Raw genomic sequence first — 14,636 nt, 5'->3', positions numbered from 1 at the left:
GCTTCGAGAAAACCGCTTCCAATCACTGTTTATTTTATCAACCAGAGATTCAATTCATGATCTGGTGATGAAACTGTTAACAACTGCAGGGTTTGAACCCTTGGATATGTGTATTTAAAAAAAATATTTTGAAAAAAAAATTTCTACCGACCTATCTATCCTATTTTTGAAAACCATGTTATCGGAACAGCACAATTTTTTTGGGGGGAGGGGTGAGGGGGGGGGGCAAATAAATTAAACGATGACGACTTAAAGTTCTAGTGGTCATTTATAACTTAGAAGTCTGTCAGTCTTTTCTAAATCGGTAAGGACTCTGTCGCAAATGTGTGCGGTACTAGGATTAATAGTTTAATACTGCAAAGTAGGTTAGATTTTTTCTAAATAGGCAATTATATAACAGTTATTTACAAGGTATTGATTCATGATAAAAACTGAAATTTCAAGTGTAAGTGTTTTTGAGTGACAAATGTCAGGGGTAATGTGGATGTGCGTCACGTTCATGACGTTTTGACGAAGTTACTATGGGTCATCTGAGGTCAAATAAAAAAACTAAAACAATTGGAACTAATTTGGGATAATTGGATGGTGAAGTAATGTTGATTTAATCTACAAATGTGACCTCATCTGCTTTTCTTTTTACGTTACACACTTGTTTTATGAGCAATTGTAATATTACAACATTCAGCAATAGGGCACCTATTAGTAACACATTTTAGAAATTTGAAAAATATGAAAATCCAATTATCCCAAATTAGCTCTTATTGTGTTAAATGTGTTTATGTTTCGACTTACGGTAACTAATCGCCAAAACTAATTAGGGTATAGGCAGGATTTGTATTTTTTTTTTTTTGGCTAAAACCCAAAACTTCATTAAAATGAGAGAATTAATTCGATGCTTATGAAACGCCTTATTCATATTAAACGTTGATCACTTGCAAAAAGTGCGCGCATGGGGGTGGAATTATTCCTGTTTTTTTTATTTTTCATTTGCCCGTCTGTCGATTTAACAGAATGATTTACTGAGCACAGCAGTTTGACCCCATTACAATTTATCGACACAGACTTACATTATATTCGTACGGCTTTGCGTGAGTGAAAAAAATGTGAACATCGCCAAAAGACCTGACCTTCTGACCTCTGCTCACTATGGACACAAAGTAGGATTACTGTTTGCCGATAAACCAATCCTCCGTAATCTATCATTCACATCCACTGAAAGACAAACCAGACGATTGCCTGAGTTTGGGAGCTTGGCTAGATTAGTCTCGATGGACTATTCCCGTGGCGATCAATATCAAAGTTGTTTGAATTTAACGACCAGAAAATGTACATATTATTTTTCGTTCTTAGTTTGAGAACAAACAGTGTATAGACTAAAGTCCAAAGAATATGGATTCGGTAATAATAAAGTAATAATAAAGTAAAGTAAATAATATGCTCATAAAGCATGCTCAAACATGCCAATATAACCACACTTATGAATATGAGGAAAAAAAATTCTGTCAAATCACTCACGGTCCTCGAGCCTTCCTGCAGGGAAGTATTGTATGCGTACGAGGCGTACTTATTTGCATTTCCTGTTCACCCGGAAGTTCAGTGGGGATTTACAGAGAAAATTATATGTGCAGAATTTTGCACTGCTCAGATTATTAGGATCAATTCTCTGTAATACTATGATCCTGATTACTGCAAAGAGATTGATCCTTACATGTAAATCGCTATACGTGTATTTTTTCGTTTGACGCCACAGTTCGTGTCCATTCCAAACATCTCTTATTTTGAAACACTCTTCCGTGTATGGCTTTTTCATTTCATATGAAAAGTAAAAGTATCCAACTTCAGTGAACACAAACTACTATACCACAGCTATATGCTATTCGTGGCCCACGCATCAGTCTTCGCAGTCTGATCGAACTCGATTTGGCAAGTAACTTCCGGAATAACCTTATCTTACAAACGCAGAGTATGCTTTCAATGAATTAGGACATATATACTACAGCTGTATTCCCATGCATGCACGAAGATGAGGAGACCGTTTTATTCTTTACTAATCATAAATTTTTTACGCTACTCGTGTCCATGCATACAGTTTATGCCAGCGTTATTTTTTTTATCTCCAACGCCCTTTTCACTTCAAAGTGTCCTCCCAGCAGACAGACAATATACAACTGTTGACTTCGGAATTTCACTACGAAAAAATTGACCAAACAAACGTCGCCGTTGATTGGACGGCTAATTAATTCAATTTAATTTCATTGTCGTTCGTGTCCATCAAAGATTTCGCGATCATGGCTCATTTGGACATTCATAATCTTGAATTTTACTCACAAATTTTTCAGTGAAGCGACTAACCCAACCATTGTCCCGACTTTTTGCTAATGTCTATATATAACACATTTTATTAGTTTCGTTTTTCTTCTGTTCCCGATGTCGCCATCATGTTCTGCCGCGATCCCATTTAATAACCTTATCTTTTTCCGCGATGTGGCCACGTTGTACTGCTGCCTGATTTATATTCCTGAGGGAAGAATTATCGTTCCAATTGTTAAGAAATTTAATCTTTTACTTGCATATTTCTTTGTTTCAACATATGTTGCGATCAAATCTTGACCAAAAACACGAGGTCAGGTCTTGATGATGAGCTGGTCTTATTTTCAGTCCTTGCCAAGGATTTTTCCGTCCATCATTCGATCGCAACTTTGTTTCTCCGACTTCCTAAAATTACAATTATAGTTATACCACTCTCAGCCTCGTGCCCATTGTTCTAACCATGCTTTCTAATTTCCATAACCGAATATTTTATTATTAACACCTGACTTTCTTTTGTTTAAAAAGTGTCCGATTTACAAGTTCTTTTGTTTAAAAGTGTCCGATTTACTAGTAAATCGGACAGTTCTTTTGTTAAAAACTGTCCGGTTTACTAGTAAATCGGACACTTTTAAACAAAAGAACTAAGTCTTGTAAAATGGACACTTTTGAAACAAAAGAAAGTCACGTGGCGACGAGTAAAAAACAAAACAAATGCGAGACATTAACCAGAAGAAATTTATTTCACCATCAAGTACAGAGTAAACAAAACAAATGCGAGACATTAACCAGAAGAAATTTATTTCACCATCAAGTACAGAGTAAACACTTTAAAAGAATCACCGGACTGAATTAATTTTGCACGACTGTACATCTCAAAATCAATTACAGGTCACCGTGAAATAACGCTATTGATTGCAAATATCACTTCTGTGTTAAGGTTATTGTTATCACGATCATTCGAATCTGAAATTTAAGACTTCAAAGTCAGTTTTTAAACACTGAATGTGGAGATTTCAGTCGCCTTTGGTAAAGTTAAATCTAGCTACAGGCAAACACACACGCAGTACCACAGTCATTGTGGATCTAGACAGTTTTTTTGTACTTGCAGTTTCTGTTGCGCCTTTCTCTGACGTGGCTGTGTAGCTTGGTCTTCCGATTGTGGCCGCTGGCACTGGCGTGACAGGGGGACTTTTCTTTTCCATCTTTGGCTTTGGTAGTTGAAGTGCACCGGATACAGCTTTCATTTGTACTTCATCCGCCATATCGAAATACGTAGAGCGATTCGACAATTACGTGTATGCTGCTCAAAGTTTTCGACTCAAATGAGCAAAGCGTGACTCTAACGTCGATCTGCAAACACCTTTTCACTTCATTCAACCAACCAATCAATCAAACACAATTCATACAATTCAAATCAAACCAGGTGCTCAACCACGTCATCGCACTACAATAACAACACATGTCAACTTTGTTTTATCCAATCATGGGTTATTTTTTATACTTTCGTTCAACAAGGTATCAAAACGCGTCAATGTTTTCCTGCCAAAGTTTCAACTTGCACTGCACTAAAATTACAAATAAAAACATTCGGCGTGCAAACAAGGCTCTAAAACTCGGCAAAATCGTGGTATAACACAGTAAGCGAACTCGTAGTCGGTGGTTTACGGAATTTAACGGTACAGTTTGCCATAAAACTCCTCGGCCCTGCGGGCCTCGGAGTTTTACTGGCAAACTGTACCGTTAAATTCCGTAAACCGCCTCCTACTCGTCCGTTTACCTATAGTAAATGTTAAGTCTACAGTTCCCACAGATACATTCAAGCTTTTGACGGGCATGTAAATTTTGAACCTAGCGAGAGCCGTCTCTTCTAACGGCAGGAACTACTGTCGCAATCACGGTAAAGGGAAGTTATAGTTACAAACAATGTCACTTTATGGTGCATGTGTTATCAATGATATCACAAATAATTCGTAAGCTCTGTGACCTGGAAGTTCATGATCGATATTTAGAAAGTCAAAGGTCAGCAATTTTTATACCGTCACGTGACGTTAAGTTTGATTTTCCGTCTATCAGCAAATAGTGATTGTGTCATAGAAAATCGTCATGTGAATTTACTAACAGACTCCTCTCATCTACTCGACCAGAGTGAGATAATGTATTATGAGCTTATGACTTCGATTCTGTGTCCACGCTGGACATGATTCTTGTGGCGATAGAATGACAAACGACGACGTTTTTCAATATTTCTCGTGTATCTAACTATTATAGAATTAAATGTCACCAGCATTTTTGGCAAATTCTAACAAACTGAGGTCTGTGCTGTAGGACTGAACGCAATGAGGCTTGTTACGGCAGACTGAGTACACATTGGTTAGAAATATGTCAATCCCATGAGTTTAATAAGACCGAATTCGTTCATCTCTGTTATGAATGACTGATGAAGGTTAAAGAATACGCTGCTTTTAATATTAAATAATTCATTATAATTGGCACAAATATGGATTTTTTCAAACGTTTCTATGTTAGAGAGTAACAGGTTTTCACACCTTACGTGCCCTTGGAACTGATATCGACCATTCGGAAACGTGTTTAAACAAATTATTGTGCGACTCTTATTATTCGTGGTTTGCCATTGCCCAATCTTCTTGCCTTCCTTTGATTTTTTTTTTGTTTTCAACTCCATCTATATCTCTATCATCTATATCTATATCTCTGTATGCACCTCATTTCCCTTTTTTTATCTTGGCTAAATACTCTTTATAAGATATTTCTGGACCTTACTGGTGTAATTACTAACGATAAAGACTCGTTATTTCATTTTTGAAGAGAGCTTCCATGTTCTTACTTTCCTTTTAAAACGATCGCAAAAGCACTCGCTGGGCATAGTCTAGTATTAACCTTGACCAATGTTGCATGACTGTACCTCTGTCACTGTGACATACAAGCCTTCGTCTGAAAAGAAACAACATGCACAGCAACCGTCTTCATAAAACGTATCTCTGTAACTGTAAACGAAAAAGGAATTTCACATTATCATTTTAGGAATTGAAAGCCTGTATTATTTCGAACAAATACTTACTTGTCAAGATATTGTCAAGAAGATCTGGTAAAAATATTATATTCTGTCATTTTTGAGGAATTGAAAAATTGTGTTATTTCGAATAAAATACTTATGTCGTCAAGAAGTGCTCATAAAAATATTACATGCTCTCAATTTTTCATCATGGCTGTCTTTCGTTTACTACATCCCCTTTTTAAGTTCACCATGGGAATATGACAAAACAAACACTTTACCATTTGCAACTTGTTTTGTTTTTCCCATAGAAATATTTGAACTGAAGGGGGGAGAGACGCCTTATGAAGGAAGGGTATTTGTATATCTTGAAGAAGATGGTTGGATGCCAATATGTAGCGACGGCTGGAACACAGATGACGCAGATGTTGTTTGTAATGAATTAGGTAATGTTCAATACAGGTACAGCCCGAAAGCGGGCGGACAACGAACGCAGGCGACATATACTCAAGTGTCTTGGTCAGAAAACTTAAACTACAGTAGCTGAAATTAACAACACACCATAGGGGACCACGTTCTTCTATTGTTACGCAAATGGTAATGAATATGCAAAATAAACTGTTTGAATTAGGGAGAACACGGGCAGAATACTGGAACCCTTCTAACCTACACTGAACTATACAATAAGTGACTAACTAAACTCTACCTCCTGAAAACACAACTTATCGAAGACTAATCAAGACAAACTGAGAGAAATACAAAAAGGTAAAAAGGATTACATCCTGCAAAAGGTTAAAAACTTGCAAAAAAGCCAGAACCATATCTAGGGAAACAAACAAAGATATGGTTTGGTGAGGAAAACAGGCTGTTTGCACGCTGGTCAAGAGCAGCTCACTAAAATATTTTGTAAAACTCCCAACAAGAAACTTCTGTTCCCTAGCAACGTGACCAATTAGCATAGCACACCTGTGGCATACCGATGAATTCTGGCATTAAATCCAGCTGCCCTGCATTTAAAATCAATTAAAAGAATTTAACTTTACCTTCAATGTCAAGTTCAGATATGCAATCTCTGGATCATTGTCCTCCACAGTGTAGCACAGACCTCCCTTATATGGACTCCATTTAATGATAGCCTTAATTACTTAAGATTCAGATTCGTTTTCTCATTTATCTAATCAAACGAAATACTCCTACTTAACAGTTGGCCTTGTGGATTCGGCATTTGGTTTAAGTTGTCGATAATTACTTTTTAAGTTGAAATTCACCCTGGATTTTTGATCAGGTCTTCTCTCCTTCTCTAGTGTACCTCTGATTAGTTGACACTTTTATTCCATTACTGCATCAATCAGATATAAACTGACGATATTTTATATGTTTTGTCAGGCTTTTCTGCCGGTGCAATGTGGGTCAAGAGCCCGAGAGTCGAAGATAAAAACGTCACTTCCGGCTGCGTGTATAATGTCAACTGTACGGAAGGGACGAAATATTGGTCGGAATGTGATTATAAAAATACGAGTCAAGCGTGCAATTGTATACAGGCCAAGGCCAGCTGTAACTGTAAGTGTAGCTTGTTCGTGAGCTGTATCCCAACAAATAACAGACATATGCACAGTAACTCGACAGTAACTCGACAAAGCTGAAAATAAATTTTTAACACTTTCCTCGCGACAACATGTAAGATAAGCTTATTTATTCTGATATTTCTAAAGCAAAATGAAGGGAAAAAATGGAGAAAAAGTTGTGGATCAGGCCCTGTGTAATTAGCAATAGTTCCTAAACTTAAGTTTGAAAATAAAACCGGTATCCGACCTGGGTGTTTAATTCTTATACAGTAGTATTTCTGATCCTGTAGTGAATTCTGGATGGATTACCTTACATTAGGCACTGTGTTACATAGAACTGTGCAATGAGTGCATAAGTTAATCTTTTCAATCTCATTTAGCTTTGTATATGACATAATGCTTGTGTTCGTTCACGTTAGAAATTGTATTATGAAACAAACATGTTTTTCAACACATTTGTACAGGGTAAAATCTGAACTGTACTAATCATTTTAACTGAAATACTTGAAATACTTGTATACTGAAATACTTATATACAAGTGATGTGTAGAAGTAGCTACTTTAGGAAATATCTCGGAATAGTGCTGAGAACATTCGTTCAGCTTAACGTTTCAGTAAACTGTCCTTGAAAAATAATTTTAACAGTTCAAAGTTTACGAGAAAGATAGCGATCCATATACTCAGAATTATTCGGTTTTATCCCTATTATTCATAGTACTATGCATTCGTATCTTTTCAGATTACGGCTACCAAGGGTGCTACAGATTGCAAACACTTGAAGAAGATTGTCATACGCCGGACAATATGACCATACAACGGTGTCTCGAGTGTTGCCGTAACAACATGTACCCTTTCGGTCTTGTTCAGGAAAATCAATGTCGATGCAATATAGACCCCGAGGATGACAATGCCACCCGTGGAAGTAACGCCATTTGTGGAAAAGCTTGTAGAGGAGATAAAAACCACGCATGCGGTGGTAGCGGTCCTCACCATGGAGTATATGAAAGTAAAGTGTGCAATTAATCAGATTGATTTAGCATTTGCTGAATGAGCAACCTGCAAAATATCTTTATACGATTTTAAATCTATAATTTCTTTTATGTCAATTGCATTTACTGTATTTTTTGTAGAAAGCACATTGACGTGAATGCTTGTATTCATATGAATTCCCAAAGAATAATATGCAACGCTCTCAGCAACACCAAATGCTGTACGAAACACGTAGATGCCGATAAAAATCTTATTTTCAGATCAGAACTGTGAGAGTGACAGCCTTGCATTGTTTATGTAAGCTGTGATAGTAAAAGTCACTGCATGGCTGCATAAATTTTGTCTGTTCATACATTTTAGCTGACAGTGAAATCTGCAAAGCCATGCAATCACGAGCGTTGTCTGTCCGTTCAACAGTTCTACGACAACCTATCCCTTATCTAGGATGCACATAGGGGCGAGGACAGGGTATGGCAAATGAGAGTTTGTGAAACGAATATTTATTTTCAATTTTAATCCAACAAACCACGATTTTCAAATGAGACACAGCTTTTTGGAATCAAAACTAGTGAGACAGAAATACACATCCAAAAGACTCGTGAGGACTTTCAAAAAGTTCTACGGTTGATATGACGACATTGTGGTCAAATATGACACCTCGGTCACTCAAATGATTAGCGACAGCATTCCCGGCTTTGACTTATTACAGTGATTCATATACTGTATCACTTCATACAATATTTAGATAATTTTGGGACCAATCCTGACAGATGTAGCATGCTAGCAGGGTACGCTTACCCATTCCGAATACCTGGTACAACCACTAACTATCAGTGGTTCAGGATGGTCCTACTTAAATTTGTAAATCTAAAATGTCCCTTGGACCTGGTAATGTATTATCTTGAATGGAAATGATTATTGGACCAGTTTAATGTCATATTTTGAGACATAAAATTTAGCCTACCAAGAATGAGTGTGTAGTGAAAGTCATCTTTAAAAATCTAATGTATGATAGACTGGCCCACCGGTGTCTTATGCATCGGCTTTTCTTGTTCGTGCGCAGAAGTTACTGGCTGGCCAATGCTGACCTTCGCATTTAACCCACCAAATGCACGACAGTCTGCCTAGGTTTATTGCGTCAAATTCGCAAACACCGCATGCCCACTATTAACGCCCTTGTCTGCTGAAGTTTATTCTTTCAATCTACTCTTTCTTGATATTTATATGCCCAAAGACTTTTGGCCATGCTATATATGATATTATATAAATATAGCTTTAAAGGGAAGACTACCAAAGGTCACTGCTGTTTTCTATTCGATTTGTTTGCATTGCGCAATTTATTTTACTTTATTGTTATCAAGTACATAAACTGCCAATCATGCTTTCAATATGATATTTTTGCTACTTTCACAAAGGTATATAGCGTTGAGAGTGTACACACTTAATGTTATTAAAAAACAAAAATCAACAAATAACGACACGTTAGGTAATAGCATTTTATGAATAATAATTTCTTATCATCTCAGCACGTATGGGAGCTTGTGGAGAAGAATACACAGAAAACAATGGGACCATCTACTCACCGCATTTTCCTGGATATTACGATGGCAACGTCAGTTGTAACTGGAGTATTCAGGCTGTAGAGGACGATCATATCAGCCTCGTTTTCACAATATTCAACATCTCTGACGAACGTTACGAGATACTTATAACTGAGGAGTTCAATGGAAGTGACACTGTGTTGGGTCAATTCAACAAAACTTCACCGCCACCGACATCAGAAATCTACTCTTGTTCCGACGAAATAATTATTCAATTAAACACTGTCAATGAAAGCAATATCGATAGCTTTATCTTCTTCGCTGTTGATTTCTCAGGTGAGTTTGCAAAGTGCTTTGTATTAGAACAGAAACAATCTGTAGAGGTTGTCTTCGTTGTCATCATCATCATCATCATCATCATCATCATCGTCATCATCATCATCATCATCGTCGTCGTCGTCGTCGTCGCCGTCGTCGTCGTCGTCGTTGTTAGTAGTTGATGTTGTTGTTGTTGTTGTTGTTATTGTTGTTGTTGACGTCTTCGTTATTACTTCTATGAAACGAATCACCATCATGCATGATAAGCTTAAAGCATCATGGTTGTGCACTGTAATCATGTCAATCATCATCATCATCATCATTATCATCATCATCATCATCATCATCACCATCGTTGTCGTCGTCATAATCATATCGCCATAAAAAAACAACAACGAAAATGAAAGTAATGATGAGAACAACAATACCGGGAATATCCCTTTTGCAACCATTCGAGGCATTCAAAGTAATTTTCCTTTAAACGTTGTTAAGATAACGGAAACACTGTTTTCCCCCAAAAGTTATGATACAATATGTGTGGTACTCTGTATTACTGTTAGTCTATAAATAGAAGGGAGATGATTGCATATTAAATTAATGCTAAATTAGGCTAATTATTGTAGAGTAGAGATTCAAAAAAATATACAACATACTCTTCAACATACGCCATTCATATTTATTGCATGTATACCGAAACTACTATTTCACTTTGTTTGCACATAACCAGACGAAGCAAAGAGATGCATATTTACAGTCTCTTCACAGTCAGAAGACCACATCATATCAGCTTTCAAATGTTCACTTAAGTTCTGGTTCTGAATTGCAAAATTAAATATATAATACAGAATAACATTTCGTACAGAATGTCCCGCCATTCTCTCGTCAGAGACTGTCACAGAAGCTGCGTAACCATGATTTTTACCCATACAGGTAGAACTCGATGCGAAGACCCGGAAGAAGTAGATAACGGTCGCCTAGACAACGATGGTGACAGTTTATGTCCGTATCGTAGCGGCGATGTTGTGACGGTCATCTGTGACCAAGGTTACATCGTTAATGCTACTTACACATCCGTCGAGTGCCAAGATGGAGAGTGGAACGCATCGTTCCCACAATGCATAGGTCAGAATCACGTGATAACTTCAAAAAGCTCACAGAACAAACAAATCGCACAAAGTCTACACGTTGGCATGAAACACACGCTTCAACCACTTGTCAGTCAATGACACGTCTGTCTTTTATTACATGTCTCGATGTGAGTGCAAATCAGTGCACTGATTTGAATAGGAACATCCAGGGATTTAGCGGGCCAGTGAACGATGCACTGACCGGTTTCCATGGTTACCCAGTCCAGTGACGCCCTTCGACGTTTTCGACGTTAGAGTAGAACTTATATTTTGACTTTCGTTAAAATCTGTTTGATGCCGGTCTATAATGGTAAAATTGTTTGAAAATGCTCTGCATATAACTAAATGTCATAGAGCATTAACTGTGAAGATGCATGTAATAAAAATATTATCGCCTGATTACATGGGTTTATGTTCCCTCGCAGCAGGAGACAATTTGCCCGACGCAAGGAGGGCAAATTGTCACCTGCTCTCGGGCACATAAACCCATGTATTCAGGCAATAATATATAACACTTACTTTGTTCGGTGCTGTTTCAATGTCGACCCCAATTACAACTGACACTGTGCTTGAACTATCTTTTTATGAGCTTTTCTCCTCGATTGTCATTTTTATAACAAAAGATTTATTTAAATTTAAGCCTGTTAGAAACACGATCTTATTATTTTTGTATTTTGTTAAGTTAACCACAGACTTTCTGCGTTATGTTCTCAGAACAATTTCCGACAACCGAACCAGTCAGTCTTTGGACAACTTCTATGACGAAACAGACCACTGGTAAGGCCAAATAAAATAATATGTGTTTCAGGTAACCCGACTTACCTTATTTTAAATCCTCTGACCCGAAACTTGTTTTACTCATTTTCAAAATTCATACATAGCTTACGCCGAATTTCGCTGTTTTTTATGTGTCAGGCTGAATTAATAATAGAACTTAAAAACGTTACGAACCGAACTAACCTATGATCTGAGGGCTTGTTAACAGAAACATGATTTTTTCTTACGCCTTATTGTATTTGTCTTTCTGAATGTGTCCTTCTGTCTACCTGACTGTCTACCTCTTTATTTGTTTGTTTAAGTGTATGTGTGTCTATCATTCAGTCTCTGTCCATCCGTCTTTCTGTCTGTCTGTCTGTCTGTCTGTCTGTCTGTCTGTAATGTATGTATGTATGTATGTATGTATGTATGTATGTATGTATGTATGTATGTATGTATGTATGTATGTATGTATGTATGTATGTATGTATGTATGTATGTATGTATGTGTGTGTGTGTGTGTGTGTGTGTGTATGTATGTATGTGTGTATGTATGTATGTATGTATGTATGTATGTATGTATGTATGTATGTATGTATGTATGTATGTATGTGTGTGTGTGTGTGTGTGTGTGTGTGTGTGTGTGTGTATGTATGTATGTATGTATGTATGTATGTATGTATGTATGTATGTATGTATGTATGTATGTATGTATGTATGTATGTATGTATGTATGTATGTATGTATGTATGTATGTATCGTATGTATGGTGAATTGTTTCATTCTTACGCGTTACGTGCCTCTCTACTTGTTTTACCTGTTTATACGAATACACAAATACCCGCCAAGGTATGTGCATGCGCAGTTATTTACAGAGAAATGTTCTTAAGAATACTTATTGTTTTTACTTTGCATGTTACATACGTCATTCTTTCAGAACTTACTTTTACTACACTCAGTCAGGATCCCGTCTCGGGAATTTCCTTGGGTGAGTTGTTTATACCCTGTTACTCTAATAACACTTTGCATTGGTTAAACACGTTACTCACTAAACTACTTTTTTAGCCGGGGCGATAAATAATCTCATAAACCAGAAACAAGTATCCCCGCATCTGTTGCTTTGGCCTTTTGCTAAAAATTTAAAAAATTAAATCAAGTACGACAATTAAGCGATATCGTCTTCATTTTTCGAGTGCTTTTTTGTGAAGATTAAGTCATGATTTTTTTAAGGTTTGGTACTCGGAACTGTTCTTGGTGTGGCGGCAGTGATTATACTAGTTGTAGTACTGATTCTTTTATGCTGTCGATGGACAAAGGAAAGGTACGTTCAATGTCGTCTGTTTCAGCAATTCATTAATGTCTGTCACAGTATCTAAATATCAATCACGAAACCGTTTCAGAGGGTTTCCTGAAGTTTTAGACAAAAAGGGCATTGACCGTTGTGGTAAGTTTAGATGAAAAATAAGTGTTGGCTTTAATTTTCCCTCGTTTCGGTTGAAAGTGGTTAGATTTCGTAAATATGACTTGGTAACAACATCTTTAAAATAATTTTCTATTTGAATAGAGAGCAAATGAAAGTCGACGAAACCATCATTCTCGACGAAGTAAGTTTATACAATCTTATCAATAACGAAAACACGCAGTACGATACAATTGATGAAATCCCCAGTGAGAATGTTGCCGAGACTGATGTACGCCCTCAGCAGGTGAACGGTGACCTACCTGACAAGCAGCAAAATGTGAAGGCTCACAATACAGGTCCAACTGGTGTTGCTGGCGAGTATTCTGAGGTAGTACCCGAATCGTACCTCTTGGAGGGCGGCGTAACGCAACGGAGTTCTGGGGCGGGAGTTATGGACAATATTATTCATGAAAGACAAAGTCGGTCTGTCGTTGGTGATAATTCCAACGGAAATGGGAACCGTTCGGATAAAGGTGACGAAACAGCCAGCCCTGACGCAGTTCGAATGAGCAACATCAATATTCAAGACAGTCACTACGACATAGTCGGTGAAAGTCGTGGAAATACTGCTGACACTGATGCAAGAGCTCGACGGATGAATGGAGGAGACCCTCCAGACAACAGCGAAAGTGTGCGCGACTATGATAAAAGTCCTACAAATACTGCAAATGAGTATTCTGAGATAGGGCCTGATTCAAACCTTTTACCAAAGGAGGGCGATATAGCGCATGGGGATTCTGGCGCAGGATTTGTGGACAATATTGCATACGAAGCACAGAGCCCATCTGTCGTCGGTGTGAATTCTAGCGACAATGACCAAGTTCAATTAAGCAACGTCAACACAGAAGAGAGTCAGTACGACATAGTTGGTGAAAGTCGTGGCAATATCGTTAACAGTGATGCACGCCCTCAACAGACGAACATGGATCTGCCAGACAACGACGAAAATGTGAATGCCCGTGATGTATTTTCCAAAAGTGCTGACAGCGAGTATTCGGAGATAGGCCCTGATTCCAACCCCTCACCGAATGAGGGCGATATAACGCCCAGGAGTTCAGATGCGGGATTCGTGGAAAATGTTGCATACGAGGAGGCACAAGGCCCCGCTGTCGTCGGTGTGATTTCTCGCGATGAAGATGAGAATTCTGTGCGTGACGAGGGAAGCCCTGCCGTAGAGGGCGTGGCTAAAACAGATGATGAATCCAAGAGTTCATCAGGCTTTGTTGACAACGTTTTGTATGAAGGGAATGAAGGTTGGACTTTGTAAGATTGTTCCGATCGCGGAATATATAAATATTTTCACCACATCGAGGACAGAATGTTAAATAAAGTTAAATCACTGACAGAGACAGAGACATAGACACATTCTTTCACTAGCAATACAGCATAGATTGATTGGTTAGGATATATATTTACATGCACAGATACTGCGTAGCTTAATATTCACATGCAAATTAGACAGGCAAGCATGCATATATTTCGATACCAGTGGCCATGAAATCTACACGGGGATCGATACATACTCGTCGTTATATATTTACCGTTTCCATTTTC

General features: G+C 37.8%; 1 protein-coding gene across 1 annotated transcript; it reads left to right on the top strand.

Moving 5' to 3' along the window:
• The first annotated feature begins 12,866 nt into the window (after positions 1-12,866).
• LOC139134814 (dentin matrix acidic phosphoprotein 1-like) lies at positions 12,867-14,432 on the top strand. The gene is made up of 2 exons (XM_070701906.1): positions 12,867-12,941; positions 13,185-14,432. Exon 2 carries the CDS (start codon positions 13,192-13,194, stop codon positions 14,347-14,349), a length of 1,158 nt encoding a protein of 385 aa, XP_070558007.1. The 5' UTR covers positions 12,867-12,941; positions 13,185-13,191; the 3' UTR covers positions 14,350-14,432.
• Positions 14,433-14,636: the final 204 nt, after the last annotated feature.

The sequence above is a fragment of the Ptychodera flava genome, chromosome 1, assembly GCF_041260155.1.
Source record: "Ptychodera flava strain L36383 chromosome 1, AS_Pfla_20210202, whole genome shotgun sequence".
In the NCBI taxonomy this organism is placed as follows: Eukaryota; Metazoa; Hemichordata; class Enteropneusta; family Ptychoderidae; genus Ptychodera; species Ptychodera flava.
Note: the sequence above shows the minus strand (reverse complement) of the source record. Positions and strands in the feature narration are given on the sequence as shown.

Excerpts from the sequence above, each read along its gene's own strand:
- LOC139134814 (XM_070701906.1), top strand. The coding sequence starts at position 13,192 with ATGAAAGTCGACGAAACCATCATTCTCGACGAAGTAAGTTTATACAAT.